The 17,543-nt window shown below is 45.5% G+C and overlaps 1 protein-coding gene across 5 annotated transcripts in view; it reads left to right on the forward strand.

Moving 5' to 3' along the window:
* The window catches only part of LOC121269822 (protein unc-13 homolog C-like), a 599,906-nt gene that overhangs the window by 541,819 nt on the left and 40,544 nt on the right, over nt 1-17,543 (forward strand). For all 5 annotated transcript variants that reach the window (XM_041174809.1, XM_041174810.1, XM_041174811.1 and 2 more), the window contains one exon: nt 6,521-6,668. In XM_041174809.1, coding sequence (XP_041030743.1) covers nt 6,521-6,668 — 148 coding nt within the window. The remainder of the gene's footprint in view (nt 1-6,520; nt 6,669-17,543) is intronic.

Raw genomic sequence — 17,543 nt, forward strand, 5'->3', positions numbered from 1 at the left:
TGAATTTTATTTTGAAGCCTGTAATACACAGCTTTTTACCCAATTAGTAAGTATCTTTAACTTAATGCGGTAATTCAAACATATGAATCAACAAACTAATCTCCTGTGGCATTGGTCATGGATAATCTGGTTGGTGGGGCCTGGCTGTAATGTTTAGCTGCCAAATGATTGCTCCCTTTTGGTTCATTGTTCAGGTACCTCCCTGGGAGAAAGTGGTGTAAATAGATCCAGTTGGAGTTAATTAAAGGCTAATTATTAAAGGAAGTTTTATGGATTGACAGTTGTTTGTAAATCCCCAACTCCAGCTCTTGGTATAGAAACCAACTTATGAAAGTCAGAAAAACTAGCAGGAAATTTCTCTCTTTTTAAGCATGGTCAATGAGTACTGAGCAAATCCTGTTTATTTTTGTCAAACTGAACAATGCTTTGCACCAAACTGATGTATGACAATGATGTAGTCATATTTCAAAATATGATGTACTAATAATACAACTTATACTGTTTTAAGTCGTACTATTACCAGTACAATAGTATACTACTATGCCCATTATAATAAACAGTTATAACCAAATCACAATCAAAAAAATTAAATGGGTTAAAACCCCATAACCTCAAAGAAGCAGAATGTAATCCTCTTGATAAAAGGGTAATAGCTATATGAACCATATATGAGTTATGGCATCTGAAATATTACCCAACCACAATTGGCAGTATTATATTGAAGCCTGTAAGAGCGGGAAACAAGGGGGTGGGGGTGGGGTGGGGGGGGAGGGGGTGGCAGCATACTGAGGCAGGAGCCAAGTCCTGGGTTTCTCAATGACAGATTGAAATGCAGAGATTGTGTTGCAACGACGGGGCAAGCCTCGCACTGCCCTGTGGTGGGTTCCTATTTCAATACATTTGCAGAATGCTCATTATCTTAAAGCTTTTTCAGATGAAGTCCAGCCTTCAAGATTAAGTCAGTGGCGCACGGGAATCTTGGAGCATCGGTTTCACAGTTGTTTAAAGTTGGCGTGCACCAGTCAGGTTTGCCCACTTGGATCTGAGGTGAATGGTTGTTTTTGTGGAAATATGCCACATAGGAGAGGGAAGCAGGAGACTGGCAGCTAGGTGGGTTGGGGGGCTGCGGTGTCAGAAGGGGCAAAGATGATTTGGGGGCGAGTAGGGTGTTGGATCAGGGGCATCTATAGGGCCAGAGGCCTTTGAGGAAGGGGACCGGAAGAGGTCAGGTCATGTGGGGCACAAGAGGGCTTCAAGGAAGTTAGTGTGACAGTGCCTAACAAGAAGGGCCTGGCATCTTGGGTGTGATCAGCCGTCTCTGGCATTGCCTCTCTGACATTTACAGGTAGTTAGTTCTCAACCTGAAGACAGAGTGACACGCCAGTGCCTTTCCTCTACAATAGCTTCCCTGGATGCCTGCGTCCAGGCAGCCTCCCCCCTCTGGTGCTGCTGCTGGCCTTGTGGCTTCTGTTGTTGGCTGGTAACAGCCCTCCTTTGTTGCATTCTCTCCTCAGGGTTGGGGGAGCAATCATGAAATGCAAAATGAGGGGCCTAAAGGGCATGTCCTGTAGTTTCCAATGCCAGGTCCTGGGTGTTGAAGTGAGGAAGCTGTCTGTCATGGGGAATGTCCACAGTTACAATAGGGAGGTCGATGTGGTACGAGAGCAGGCCCAGTCGGAGGTAGGGAGAATGGAATGCCTCAAAGGATGAGGGATTGTAAGGACACCAAGGTAAATGGGGGGAGAGTCTGGGGTCAGAAGAGAAATGTCCACGGTGAGGGGGGGGTGGGAGCAAGGGGAAGGGGTCCACCGTTACAGGGTCAAGGGTAATGATGACAAGGTAATGATGTTCAAGGGTGACAGAGGGAAGGTGCACAGTGATGTTCAGCAGGTTAAGGGTGATGGCTCAAACTTGAGGATGACATTGATGGGGTCCAGGTGGAGGTTAATTCGGGCTCCATCACTGGCCATTTCTCCAAGCTTATGATGAAGCTGCTGAGTCCAGGTCCAAGTGCAAAAAGGCCACAGGGTGGGAGGAGTTTAGGGCGCGGCTCATGGGATGATTTGAAAATCTCATTGCTCAGCAGCTGTACGGATGAAAACTATCAGAGGTGCTCAATTATTGCCTGCCTTCTTCACACAGTTGGACTTGCCATGGGTCTGATACACACCATATTTGCAACCTCGGGAGCATGAGGAAAGGATTCAACAAAGGAGGGCTGTTACCAGCCAACAACAGATGCCACAAGGCCAGCAGCAGCACCAGAGGGGGGAGGCTGCCTGGATGCAGGCATCCAGGGAAGCTATTGTGGAGGACAGGCACTGGCGTGTCACTCCATCTTCAGGTTGAGAACTAACTACTTGTAAGTGCCGGAGAGGCAATGCCAGAGATGGTTGAGGTCGTCCTGAGATGCAATCACAAGGATGTGTGGGATTCTGCAGCGTGACCTGTAGCCAAATGGAATTGGTGGGAACCCCATGCCATGGCCCTCAAGGTGACTGTGGAGCTCAGTTCTTTTCACCAGTTGTTTCCAGGGCTCCACAGGTGATGTTTGGCATTTCTCAGGCTGCCTCACACAGGTACATAAAGGAGGTGACCAGTGCCCTCATCCATTGTGTGAATGAATTCATCAATTTTTCCACAGATGAGAATGGTGGCAAGGGCATTAGGTTTTGTTTTCCTGGAGAGTAAGGGGTCATCGACTGCACTTATGTGGCCATTGGAGATCCCTGGGACCAGCCGGTGACATATGTGAATTGCAAGGGTTTTTACTCTTTGAATATTCAACTGGTCAGTGAACACAGAAGAAGAATCATGCGTGTCTATGCTCCTTTCACAAAGAGCTCTCATCACTCCTACATTTACGCAACTCACAGGTCCCAGAGCTTTTTGACATGCGTCAATCAGCCTACCATCACTGAGAATTTAGATCCTGCAACATCATTTCAGGGCTTTGAGTACACCCACAACAGTTCAGTTATCCCCATTGAGAGTATTCTCAGATAATCTTGACAATGCGTATAAGGAAGAACCAATAGAACCTGCAAGTTCAGCCAAGTCCTACAGAGTGGCGAGTACCAAACTGGACATGGGCATGAGCGTTCAATAAAGAGTGAACGCAAATGCACAACGTTGTTTGCTCCATAATAAAGGAAATGTCCCTAACTCCCCATAGCCATCAACGTGTGCCAACCATGAGGCACTTTTTAAAAGCGCCTCTCTCACTTGTGCTCTCAAAGTCTTAAGTTTTCTGTCACAGCCAATACACCTTGTGCAACCCTGACATCAGTAACTGAGGTGGAGGCAGTCTGCTCAGTGTGCTGCTCCATTGCCTTTGATGACCCTGGTGGGTGTCCTGTGATCTGAGGCTTTGAGAGTTCCGACCTAATGGGGGTCTCCTGCAGTAGTGTCGGGGCATCCTTCTCAACCTCACCTTCTGGGGGCAATGGGGTCAATGGCAGAGGGAATGAAGAGAGGCCACTCACCCAGGGGGTGAACTGAGAGGAAGCCCCCAGGGTGGCAGGCACGTGCCCCTGACCCCTCTCTGTGTGCAGTGCCACCTCCCTGTTTCCCTGAAGAGAAAAGGCACTGGAAATGAGGTCCAGGTGCCATGTGCCCCTCTCGCCTAACCGCCACTGTATGGAGCCCATGCCTGGAGTGACGGAACGCAGCTCAGAGTGTACATGGGTTGTACGTTGGACCTGACTCTGCATGGCTGTATGGCGTTCGCCAACCTCTCCGTGGAGGAAGTCACGTGCTCACATGCCTGAGTAATGGCAGTACTCATGGCTTGCATGGACTCCCCAATTGCCTGCGTGAAGCTGCACGTGACCTCTGGCATCTCCAATATATGTTCCCCTACCTTTTGCTGCATTGCCTGCAGGCTTCTTGTGGCTGCAACCAGATGCCTGCCATCATCATGGGGCTCAGCAGGGGCCTGGTCCCCTGCAGTCTTCTAAGTGTTAGGGGCCTTGGTAACACAGTTTCTCTCAGCTGCTGGTACATGTTTGCAATGTGCTTACCAGATTGTGCTCCTGAATCTAAGCGCAAACCTCCCATGACCTGTGTGTGCACCTTAGCTGATGGAGGTTGTGGTGATGGTGCCTCCTCCGGGTCAGTGAAATCATTGTCCCTGGGGGTGAAGTCTTCAGGCTCCTGCTGTGGCTGTGGCCTGGGCTGGGCATTGCAATGACTTGTAGTAGAGAAGAAAAAAAAAACATATTAAGTGTCAGCACAATCTATGAGCGCATTATATTTCCTCATGTGCTTCTTGTGTGCCCATATGCCAACATAGGTTTGTGCCCTGTTGTGTGTGTTACACCCTGTTAGAATGAACATCGGAGTTCAAGTTTTGATCATTTGGCATAGACGCTCTGCATCATCCTTTCAGGTAGCCCCATTAGTTGCTCTGACTTTGAGGTTCCCTCCCAAAGTGACAATTCTGACGACAGAACTTTTCTAAATGAATACACAAGAGCACACTATGGGCAATACATCAATATTATTTTGAATTTGAATTGTGTTCGTTAGCAGGCCTGTTGTCATTAATTTCAGCATCTTAACCAGTTAGGAAACATGTTCTGCATGGGAAAAGTTGCATTTTATTTTAGCCTCTTTGACACATATAGTAGATAGACTAAGATTTCTGTATTAACTGTCACCTCATTACATAGCTGCACGGTGAAGATTATGACAGCACTCTACATGGGAAATGTGTGATGCAGTGGCTAACCAAGCATCTCTGAGCCATCAGCTCAAATTGCCTGTTGGATAGAGTCTCCACATTGAGACAGCTCTAACTGTTGGAAGCAAAATGTGTTTGTGCTGTTGCAGCCTAGTTCCTGGGGAGTGATTGACCGCAGCACAAAACTGCCCTGAAATCATCTGTAATTGAGCAGGCCTACTCAGTTGCTTTAACATGATGTGGATAATTGCACACCAATATTGTGGGAAGCATAAGAAAAGGAAAATGTTATTTAAATAGAGGGAAACTACAGGATGCCAAGGAACAGAGGGATCTGGGGGTCCTCATACATAAATCACAAAAAGTTAGCATTAATGTATGGCAAGTAATTAGAAAGGCAAATAGAATGTTGGCTTTTATTGCAAGAGGGATGGAATATAAAAGTATGGAAATCTTGTTACAACTGTACAGGACATTGTGAGACCATACCAGGAGTATTGCATATAGTTTTGGTCATCTTATTTAAGGAGGGATATACTTGCATTTAAGGCAGTTTAGAAAAGGTTCACTTGGCTGATTCCTGGGATGAAGGGGTTGTCTTATGAGGAATGGTTGAGTAAGTTGGGTCTGTACTCAATGGAGTTTAGAAGAATGAGAAGTGATCTTATTGAAACGTTATAAGATTCTGACAGGGATTGACAGCATAGATGTTGAGAAGATGTTTTCCCCTTAATGGGGGAATCTATAACTGGGAGGCACAGTTTCAGAAGAAGGGGCCTCCAATTTAACACAGAGATGAGGAGGAATTTCTTCTTTCAGAGAGTCATTAATCTTTGGAATTCTCTCCCCTGGAGAGCAGTGAAGGCTGGGTCTTGGAACATGTTCAAGGCTGAATTGGACAGATTTTTGATCGACAAGGGAGTCGAGGATTATGGGGGGGCAGGCAGGAAAGTGAAGTTGAGGCCACAGTCAGATCAGCCATGATCTTAGCGAATGATGGAGAAGGCTCAATGAGCCAAATGGTGTACTCCTCCTATTTCATTTGTTCTTTTATGAGTTTGTGTGAAGACCCTTTGTACAATATTGTAAAGGATGTTTTCATAGAAATAATAGAGAAATTTCATTCAAACCTAGTAACCATGCATATGTCAATAACTGTACTGGATAATTTCAAGGCCATCAGAATGACCTGGGATATAAATTCTTGGATCAGTGTAAAATGAAATTTACTATAGTACAGTGATGAAAAAAACTACATTGTAAATCTAGCTCTTTGTTATTTATCATTCTTGCAATTGCATAAAAATTCTGAAGTAATCTATATTAAAGTATAAACTGCCAGTAATGGGATACATTTTCCTGGTCTTCTGCCTGAGGGCACTGGATGATCTGATCAAATACAAGCAATCAAGAGGGGAAGAGTGAACTTTGATGAGACAACATTTTGTCCATTAATTTAAATGGAATCTCTAGGATAACATCCTCCCCACCCAATTTCTCATATTTGCTGCATCCAGGCAATTCAAAGCATTCAGGTGGATGAACATGAAAAATGACCCCATTGACAGATTTTTGGATGCTGCTTTCAGTTACACAAATACCAACATCTTTAATTGTCATGACCTAAAGTACGCAATCTCCGAATGATATGAGCAGTTGATGGTTTCTATACTTCCGATCTGGTTGGACTGTAGAATTTAAACACGTACTGCCGTGGATATCGGTCTCAGTATGTTTGATGGCGCCTATAAAAATTGTGTAGTCTTGTTCGCATCATTTTTCTGCTACATTGTCATTATTTAATCCCTTTTCTTGATGGATTGGCCCACTCTTTAGCAATATTTCCACGCTGGAGGAAATGGTCTCAAGAAGACATTCTTAGAGAAGAGCCCAGACATGCAGTCGTTGAAATATGCACTTAGTCTCTACACTCAAACTACCGATGCTCTGATTAAAAAATTTATCAGCACCCAGTCTTCACAAGGTAAGGAATGACAAACTAAGTGTTAAATTACATTGCATAACAAGCAATATGTCAGCAGAAAAATGCTTTTAGCGACATATTTTATCCAATATTAGGTGCTGTTTTCCTTTATTATATTGGTGCCTGCATTTCACACACACTTGCATTTATATAGTGCCTTTCATGGCCACAGGACATCACAAAGCTCTTTACAGCCAATGAAGTACTTCTGAAGTGTACTCACTGTCGTAATGTAGGAAATATAGCAGCCAATTTGCCTTAAACAAGCTTCCACAAACAGCAGCATGATAACGACCAGATAATTTGTTTTTGTGATGTTGCTTGAGGCAAAAGTATAAGCCAGGACACCAGGGTAGATCCTCTGGTCTTTCAATAGTGCCACGAGATCTTTTACAGCCACCTAGCAGAGACACTAGTCAGGGCTCAGTTTAACGCCCCATTAAAAAGATGTAGGCACGCATCCATACCCCACCCCAAATTCAGGTCTGCCCTCATTACACTGATGCAGAGCTTTCCAGATCAGCGATTTTAGGGCCATGGGTTAATGTGCATGGATGCCTCATCCAAATCGCTGTGGGAAGGGGCAGAGTCGAAGGCAGGTGTTTCCACAGAAAAAGCGAGGAAAAATTAGAAAAAAAAACTAAAGTTTTCAACTCTTAAAAGTTGGTTTATGGCAAACACATGGGAGTTGACCAAAGTACTGGAAATACTCAGCTGGTCTGGCAGCATTGGTGGAGAGAGAAACAGAATTAATGCTTCGAGACAAGTATGACTTCTTCAGAACTGGAATCAACTTTGACCTGCTCGAGCTGGTGCAGAACCTGAGGAAACCTGGTGACAGATAACTTTGTGGGAGAGAGTTTTTGTGAGAAATAATAATTATAGATGACATTCTCGTCCTTTCTATCTATAATCAGCGAGTGTATATCTGATGACATTTCTAGGTATTTCATAAAAATACACAACTTAAGTTTTGGCTCAGAGGTAGTCAGTGAAGTTTCATTACTAATGACTTTTAATTTGTACTTGAATTCTTGATTCGAATTTAATTGTGAAACATCTTCTGTATTATTTGAACAAGCAAACACATTAAATAAGATTGTAAATATGGCAATTTACTGCATGTAAAATATTTCTGTTTACAATGCCCTAGAAATTATTCTGTTATTTCATTGCATAAATCTTTCCTTCCCCTTGCTGCTTTTGCATGAAGTATATTTAACCCCTCTAGGATGATGCCCTAGTCCATATTGTAGAGCACAATATTTTCAATTTAACAATTGACCTGAATTGTAATTGCACATGTTTGCGTTCCCAGTCCATTCATTATGGAAGTGAAAGGTAAAACAAGGACATAAATCATTTTGCTGCTATGGAGTATTCACAAGTAGAAATCAAATATCTCCCTAATCCACTCTTTCTTGCTTTCAGGATTTTACATATCCAGATTTTATTCTCATTAACTAAATGCAGAAAATTATTGTGAATACCCATGAAAAGGGAATGTTTTATTGAATTTGTTTTGTATTTTAATTTTTGTGGAAGTGCTGACTAAAACATTTGAATTTATTAATGTTATGATCTTAGTGTTAAATATGTGACATTTTACAAGCGTCTTTGGAGGGTATGATATGTGATTCTGACATAAGCCATCAATTGTTTTTTAAATGCTGAAGATAAGTTGCAACATCAAAATGCTTCATACAGACACTCTTATGGAGGAAAGCATCAAGTGTGTTCTGATCTCTTTGAGATAGTTGCACTTTTATTAACATTTGAGGATCTAAGGGAGGCTGCATAAGAATCAGAATTTGAAACAAAATCATTCACTTATTCTTACAGTTCTAATATCATTGTTAAGCGTCCTGTGAAATATTTGGTGGATTACAATAAAATTATAAATGCTAAATATGATAAAATTACAAATGTTTTGAGAGAAAGAATGGCTGAGGTGACAAACCAATTGCCTCTTGAACAGAGGTTTTTATGGTCCACATGTTGTTTGGTATTGAAGTCTTGCTTTCCTTGGTTGGAGCATTTTGGTTGGAGCTGAAGGGGTAGCTGGTAGAAAGAACTGGTACAAGTCTATAACAGTTGAACATGTCAACTGATTCTAATGGCATAAGTACAATGCAAATTTGTTGTAGCACATTTTTTTCAGCCTCCTTTCCCCTAGACGTTATAGCTGCCAGTTGGAATGGTCTGTGACAAAGCACAGAAAATGGCACAGTATCTCAGGTAACAATGTGCAGAAAAATCAGCAGACATTGTAAAATAAATATTATACTACCAGAAATAAATATTATACTACCAGCCTAAGTAGGACGTAAATTATGTCCTGTTATAACACTACTTGAGCTCAGATTAATATGGTAACACAGATTTGAACCTGCATCAAAAGCAGTTTAATTGTAAATTGCTGATACAAAAAAGCAGAGGATTGATAACAAGTATTCAGAGAAATCCATAAAGTAATTATATTGTTGATTTTAAATCTGAACATTTCATAAAGAACAAACAGTGTAGATAAGCTAGAAGAATTAGTACACACACATTTTCCATAGTTACGTATAACCATAATGGTTATGTTATTTGAATCATAATTTTTTTTATTCATTTACGGGATGTGGGTGTCGCTGGCTGGGCCAGCATTTTTTGCCCATCCCTAGTTGCCCTTGAGAAGGCGGCGGTGAGCTGCCTTCTTGAACCATTGCAGTTCCTGTGGTGTAGGTACACCCACAGTGGCTGTTAGAAAGGGAGTTCTGGGATTTTGACCCAGTGACAGTGAAGGAACAGCGATATATTTCCAAGTCAGGATGGTGAGTGGCTTGTGGGTATCTTCCACGTGGCAATGTTCTCATGCTACCCTTGTCCTTCTAAATGGTAGTGGTTGTGGGATTGGAAGGTGCTGCCTAAGGAGCCTTGATGAATTCCTGCAATGCATCTTGTAGGTGGTACACACTGCTGCTACTGTGTGTCGGTGGTGGAGGGCGTGAAGGTTTGTGGATGTGATACCAATTAAGCGGGCTATTTTGTCCTGGATGGTGTCAAGCTTCAAGTGTTGTTGGAGCTGCACTCATCCAGGCAAGTGGGGAGTTTTCCATCACATTCCTGACTTGTGACTTGTAGATTGTGGACAGGCTTTGGGGAATCAGGAGGTGAGTTACTCGCTGCAGGATTCCCAGCCTCTGACCTGCTCTAGTAGCCATAGTATTTATATGGCTAGTCCATTTCAGTTTCTGGTCAATGGTAACCCCCAGGATGTTGATAGTGGGGGATTCAGTGATGGTAATGCTATTAAACATCAAGGGGTGATGGTTAGATTCTCTCTTGTTGGAGATGGTCATTGCCTGGCACTTGCATGGTATGTATGTTATTTGTTACTTGTCAGCCTGGACATTGTCCAGGTCTTGCTGCATTTAGACATGGACTACTGAGCCATCGTGAACATTGTGCAATTAACAGCGAACATCTCCACTTCTGACCTTATGATGCAAGGAGTCATTGATGAAGCAGCTGAAGGTGGTTGGGCCGAGGACACTACCCCAAGGAATTCTGAGGTAATCCAGAACCAACAGCAGGAAGAGGCTCCACAAACATCCCATCCTCAAGCGAGTGCAAAGGATAAGTCTGAAGGGGTTTCAGCCAGGAGAGTGGAGTGGATAATCCACCTTAGCCTCCTATTGAGGTCTTCACCTTGACAGATGCAAATCTTCATGTAATATCAAGAAGTGGCTGAAGGCACTGAATGCAGCAAAAGTGATGGGGCCCCGACAACATTTCAGCTATAGTGCTGCAGACTTGAGCTCCAGATCTATTCGTACTCCTAGCCAAGCGGTTCCAGTACAGCTACAACACTGGCATCAATCTGATAATGTGGAAAATTGCCCAGGTATGTCCTTTACACAAAAAACAGGACAAATCTAATCCATTCAATTAATACCCAATTAGTCTACTGTCAACTATCAGCAAAGTGATGGAAAGTGTCATTGACAGTGCTACCAAGCAGCACTTACACAGCAATAACCTTTCATGAATGCTCAATTTGGCTTTCACTAGGACTGCCCAGTTTCCGAACTCTTTACTGCCTTGGTCAAACAGGGCCAAAAGAGCTGAATTGAAGATCTGAGGTGAGAGTGACTGTCCTTGAGAGGGAGGCAGCATTTGACATCGAAGAAACCTAGCAAAATTGAAGTCAATGAGAATTAGGAGGAAAACACTTCACTGGCTGGAGCATATAACTAGCACAAAGGAAGATGATTGCGCTTGTTGGAGAACAATCATCTCAATTCCAGGACATTGCTACAGGAATTCCTTGACAATGTCCTTTGTCCAACCATCTTCAACTGCTTCATCAATGACCTTCCCTCCATCATAAGGTCAGAAGTGGGGATGTTCACTGATTGCACAACTCCTCGCATAATGAACCAAACCATGCTGGCACGGATCAAAATTTGCAATTTGCACAACATTCAGGCTTGAGCTGATAAGTGGCAAGTAACATTTGTGCCACACATGCCAGGCAATGACCGTCTCCAACAAGAGAGTGTTTAACCATCTCCCCTTGACATTCAATGGCATTACCATCACTGCATCCCCCACCACCAACATCCATTGACCAGAAACTTGACTGGACCAGCCATGTTAATACTGTGGCTGCAAGAAAGTGCTCTGTGGCAAGTAACTCAATTCCTGGCTTCTCAAAGCCTTTCCACCACCCACAAGTCAGCAGAGTAATAGAATACTTGTCACTTCACTTGGTGACTGCAGCTCTCAGTAAACTCTCAACACTCAGTAAACTTGATTCCATTCAGGGCAAAACCTTTTTGATAACCCCATCCGTCATCTTAACCCTTCACTCCCTCTAACATTGGCACACCATAGTTGTAGTGTCTACCATATATAAGATGCACTATAGTAAATCGCCAAGCCTCCTGCAACAACACCTTCCAAACTTGTGAGCTCTACCAGCTAAAAGAACAAGAGCAGCAGGTGAGCATTACTATCTACAACTTCTCAAAGACAATCACCATCTCGACTTGGAAATAGATCACAGTTCCTTAATCGTCACTGAGTCAGTATGCTGGAAATGCCTCCCTAATAGCACTGTGGGTGCAGCTACACCATCAAGACTGCAGTAATTCAAGAAGGGGGCTCAACATCATCTTCTGGATGGCAATCAGGGATGGGCAATAAATGCAGACCTTGCCAGCGAAGCCCACATCCCATGAATGGGAAACTAAATCACATTACTTGGTAAGATCAAAGTCATTAAAATACAAAATTTGTAATTGTAACCTAACACTGAACATACTCAGCACCGAACATGTTCTGTGATAAATGTTAAAATGCAAAATCTTTTGAGTAATAATAATTGAGGCATCCAAAAAGAACATAGTTACAAAAATTACTTTCTCTAAAATAAAGCCAGCAACTAAAACAAGTGATTTGTAACAAGTAGAGGTATTTATTATTTTTTTTTTTAGAGAGTGATTGTACCATTGTGTTAATCAACAAGTAATTCAACATTGTAGTGAACAATGAAATCTGACTACTCACCGCGGTCTAAACAGAATTGCTAAAGCAGAGCAATGTATAGCAGCACTGGGCATCATATTGACCTGTCACTATAAATTGGATGAGATTTATTGGAAACTCAAAGTCTCAACTCATCTTTGCCAGCTCTTGCAATCCCCAGGAGGTTTGATAAAATTGAAAAGCACACTTCAGCAAAATGAATTGTGTTTTCTTTTCCTTATAACCGAACAGAAAGAGAACACGAGAACAGTAAAGGGCAACAAATGGCTATGCTTTTGAATCTGAACTACTAGATCCCCAATTCTTGCAGCTGAGCACCCAGCTATACCTCATAATGCTTTGATTGCATTACCTTGCCTGGGAGATTATTTCAATCCTTGGGCCAGAATTTTCCACACCTGCTGGCGTCGGGTGTGCGCGGCTGTGTGAGCGGACAATATGGTGAGAAGGCTAAAATCAGTTTCACAACGTCGTGAAACCACTTTGCAATCGACTGCTCTGCTCGTTTCCTGACACCGGGAGCCTCATTGTAATACATCTGCATAAGCCCATCCTGCCAGAATCATCTGAGCACGTCGACATAATTGCATGCCGATGCGTTTCACAACAGCATGTATAAGGTTTGCTCTTTGCTTGCTGCACTTCGAGGGAAATGTGGAGGTGAATGCAGAGTAACTTTGCGCAATGCTCACGACGGTCACCTGTTGAACTTCAAGTTTGAGGCGACTTGGGGAGGGGCAAGTGCTGCACTGCAGTTGAGGCGAGTTGTGGGGGGACAAGTCTGCACTGTGGTTGATGGTGGTGCACAAGCACGTGTGGGCTGGCGGGGGGAGGGAAGCGGCCACGCATTAGGGAAATCTTGTAGAAAGTGACCGTTCCTCTGCAGCTGAGGTAGTTCAGGTGCAGCCACATTTGACATGCTTGGAGTTGGGCCTCTAGCTCATCTACCTATTCAAGCAACGCAGAGGTATGAAATTGCCACCGACTGCTCCAAAGCTTTTCACCCCTTGGGCACAGACTGCAAACTAATGAGCATTTTGGTGGACTGCAGAACAGTTGGACGACTGGGCACATTGTACATTCTCCTTGCAAAAGCTGGCCATGGAGCAGTCACCAGTGGAGGTACTCAGAGCCCCTTGTAATGTCATCATTTTGGTTTGAACCAGTGAACCCCATGGTTCAAGCTAATAGCGCAGCCTTGCAGTGTGGGTTGGGAGAATGCCTGAGCTGAGAGCACAGCATGCAGTCCAATGGCCGAAATTGCAGCCAATCGGTCAGGTGGAGTGAAGTGGAGCAGGGTGGGGTTTTGGGCAGCCATACAGTGCACAAAACTCTGACCATCCAATTTTGGCCAGAACGCTTTGGGATGTATTAAGGGGCCTTCAGCCTTAACCAGGAGAGGTTCTCAGAACACCCAAGCTAACCCAGGCGCCTGTCTCTTTCAATCTGCAGGAGTACATCAGGAGCATGGAGCCTGGTGAACTAGCTGTCCATCTCGTTACGTGCAGAGACAAAGGAGAAGAGAGCGACGCAGGTCCTGGGTGTGCAGAGGGAGGAGCAACACCCTCAGGAAGAGGGGGCAGCTGGGGCTCCCGCACACACCACTGAATAGTCACAGCGAACCATTGTTGGTTGGCGCCTAACTAGACCAAGGGTCTATAGCTGCCATCTTTCATTCTGCAGATGACCGAGAACCAGTGTCACCGAAGACTGCGCATGTCTCGGGTCACATCTGTCAGCTGCTGCAGGAATTGGTGCCATGGGGATATGGAGGGCATCCTCTGCCCATGGCCATGAAAGCGACCAAGGTGCTCAATTTTTACCCTAGTGGATCCTTTCAAGGCTCCACAGGTGACCTTTGTGAGAAATCACAAGCCTCCGCCCACAAATGCATCCATGACACCACAGATACCATCTTCGCGAGGGCACACAACTTTATTCATTTCGCCCAGGATCAAGAGGGTCAAGATGCAAGAATGATTGGATTTGCCCAGATCTCAGGTTTCCCACAGGTGCAGGTTGCCATCAACTGTACTCATATGGTGCTCAGGTTTCCATCACAACAAGAGGTCAGCTATATCAGCCGCAAGGGCTTCCACTTGCTGAACATGCAGCTAGTGTGTGACCACCAGAAACATATCCTGTGGGTCTGTGCACGGTTCCCACATAATGTCCAGGACTCCTACATTCTCAGTCGGTCACAGATCTCTGACATCTTCCAGGGTCCGCAGAAACTGCAGGGATGGCTCCCCGGGGATAAGGGTTAACCACAGAGGGACATGGCTGATGATACCTGTGTGGTGGCCTCAGACTGTAGCGGGGCGAAGCTTTACTGAGGCTCAAGCTGCAACTCGCACCTTGGTGAAGCAAACCATCGGAATGCTGAAAATGAGTTGCTAGTGCCTGGGCTGGTCTGGCTGAACCCTGCAATGCAGTCCACAGAGGGTGTCATGCATCACCGTCACCTGCTGCGCCCTTTACAACCTGGCACTGCAACAGGGAGAGGAGCTGGCTGAGGAGGAGCTGAAGGTCTCCTCCGATGAGGAGAACACCGACAGGGATGAGGGTGAGGAGGTCCTTGAAGGCAACGATGATGGTGATGAGGCCCTTGCACTGGCCTGACGAGGCACCATAGATCCTCACATTGCATCTGTGAGCATTTGACTCCATTTTGACTTATGGCAGCGCACATACTCTCTGTGCTAATGCTCCTGTAATGGAGATGCAGTGGAGGCCCTAAAGTTGTTCAGTTCCAGGAGGCTGATGATAACGTGCAGTGAGGACACTCCATAGATCTTCACATAGCCTCTCTGAGTATCTGACTCCTGGCTGGCTGAAGGCAACTCACTTGCACTCTGTCAACAGGGCCATGTCATATAGAGACGCAGCCATGAAACCTTAAAAGCATCTGATCCTTTGTCTGCTTTCAACACCTGAGCCCTTCAGGAGCACAGCCTCACTGGTCACAAATGCTGAAGAGATGGGGGCCAGCCCCACCTTAAAGGTGCTGAGAGCCACACAGAGAGAATGATGGAACTCTGTGACGCCTGCCCACGACATTCTGGCAGCAATGATAAACACCATCGAGGTTCAGACACCTGTAATGTGTGCAGGGAGTGTGAGGTTGGACAGTCATTTTGGGCTGAAGGCTGCACAAAGCACAGGAAGAGGCCCCAGACTGAGACACCGGCCTTTATCTTGTGCAGAAACCAAGGCTTCACATCCGAGTGACAGGAACACTGTTCATCAGAACAAGGAGCCATAGGCAGGGAGACATTGGGAGTTTATTTACAATAGTGAACATTATGTAAAAGTGATTAACACCCATGCTCAGGCTGTGCAATTATTTTGTTAATTTAGTTTAATTGTTTTAACTCCAAAAGAATTACATCTTCTTAACCTTCCTAACCCTGCTGTCTTGGTGCTCCACCAGCATATACAGCGAAGGTGGAGGCAGCTTGCTGACTGCTAAGCTGTCTGTGATGTCCTTGGCGGGCGTCCTCTGGAAAGCTGAGACCTGGAGGGCTCCGGTCTGCTTTCGGGGTCCTGCTGTCTCGCAGTGGCACCCTCCTCGGCCTGTGGAGCTGGAGCTGCTGGGGTCACAGGAAGAGGGGATTCGGATGGGCCAGACACTCCCGCAGTCACCCGGGTGGATGGCCCCAGGATGTGCACCTGCTGATCCTCCTGCCTATGGGTGCCCAAGGGCCCCTGGTTGACTCCTTGTGGAGAAAGGGTGGCTGGAGTGAGATTGAGCTGCTTCGCACCCCTCTCATGAACACACTGTTGGAGTCCAACTATGGCATCAGCGATGGAGTTGAGCCCGTGCAGCAGTGCAGGAGCCAAGTCCTGGACCAAGGACTCCATGGCAGCCACCATCCTACCAGTTTTGACTTTGGTGTGTTGGATAGCTGGCGCTATCACCTCAGCCTGAAGGTGGACAGACTCCTCCATCGTGCCTTGCAATCTGAGGAGTGCAGCAGGCATCCTTTCAGATGTTCACAAGCTTGCCTTTGCTGCTCCAGCAACTGGGATATGACCAAGTCCAGAGGCTCATCATCTGACTTGGAATCAACAGATTTCAGGCCTCCAGCAGTCCTCTGAGTGCCAGAAACCTGGGAAGTCCTTGCTACCACTTGTTGTGGATCAGACAGTGCGATGTGCTCACCAGATTATGATCCCAAGGCTACTGTAGAACTAGGTCCCACCGAAGCGTGTGTCTCTGCTGGTGGGTGAGTGCTGTGATGGGTCTTCAATGAAGGTGCTTTCAGATTCCTCTTCAGAGATTTCTTCGGAGCTTGATTGGAGACCCTGGGTCAAGGACTCCATCGGCTGTTTCCCTGGTGTGCCTGCAAAAGCAAGGAGAGATAATTAGTGCATGGCAGTAGCCTGGGAAACAGGACATATCACTCATCGCATGGTTGTCTGACGGATGTTGCACTGCTGAATCCTCACTTGGTAGAGCAGCACTGACCTCCCCGTCAGCACAGGAACGGTTCAGAACTTCACCCAGCCAGCTGGATGGCTTTATTTCCAAAGTCCATGAGAACCTTAATTTCAGGCCTTCCTCTGCTGGTCTTGCAGCCTTGTTGTGTGCCAGCTTTTCTTGCATGAGTAGAGAGGGAGAGTGTGTGAGCTGGACACCTGCCAGGCCAGATGATAAGTATGCCTAGCATATGAGGGTGATAAGTGGTCTCATGGATGGGCTGAGGATAATTAAGGTGTGTGTGAGAGAGCCGCTTGAACTGGCAGAGATTGAGACCCCTGTGGATGTGCGATGGATTTGTTACCATGTGAGTTGGGTTTGTTGAGAAGTAACATACCCTGGTGGAACGAAGGAGATCATTCATCCTTTTTCGGCACTGGGTGGCTGTCCTCTTTTGCAGGATGTTGGCACTGACCACCGCTGCCACCGCCTCCCATGCTGGATTGGTGATGTTGCTGCCCATCCTGTGGCCAGTGTACATCACGGCGAGCCTCCAGTACGTCCAAAAGTCGCTTGAGGGACGCACCATTAAACCAGTTGTCTTGCCTTTCAGGGCCATATTTTCTTTGCAGCTGTTGTGGGCTGGAAGCACTGAGAGGTGTGCTTGCAGCTGCACTTTAAATATGTCGCCTGACGTAATGAAGCAGGGAGGTGATGGTGTGGCGCGCGAACAAGAGCCCCCCCCGCCATCGAAAGGGCGTATTTCCCAGGAATGCATAATTAATGAGGCAGGATTGGGATGATACAGCGTGAAAAGCCGCCATTGCGGCCAGCAGGTAAAACATCCTTTTTCCTACCCACTACTGTATTTAGTGCAAATCTGGGATGATTCCGCCCTTGATGTGCTCTGATGT

The sequence above is a fragment of the Carcharodon carcharias genome, chromosome 26 (assembly GCF_017639515.1).
Source record: "Carcharodon carcharias isolate sCarCar2 chromosome 26, sCarCar2.pri, whole genome shotgun sequence".
NCBI classification, from domain to species: Eukaryota; Metazoa; Chordata; class Chondrichthyes; order Lamniformes; family Lamnidae; genus Carcharodon; species Carcharodon carcharias.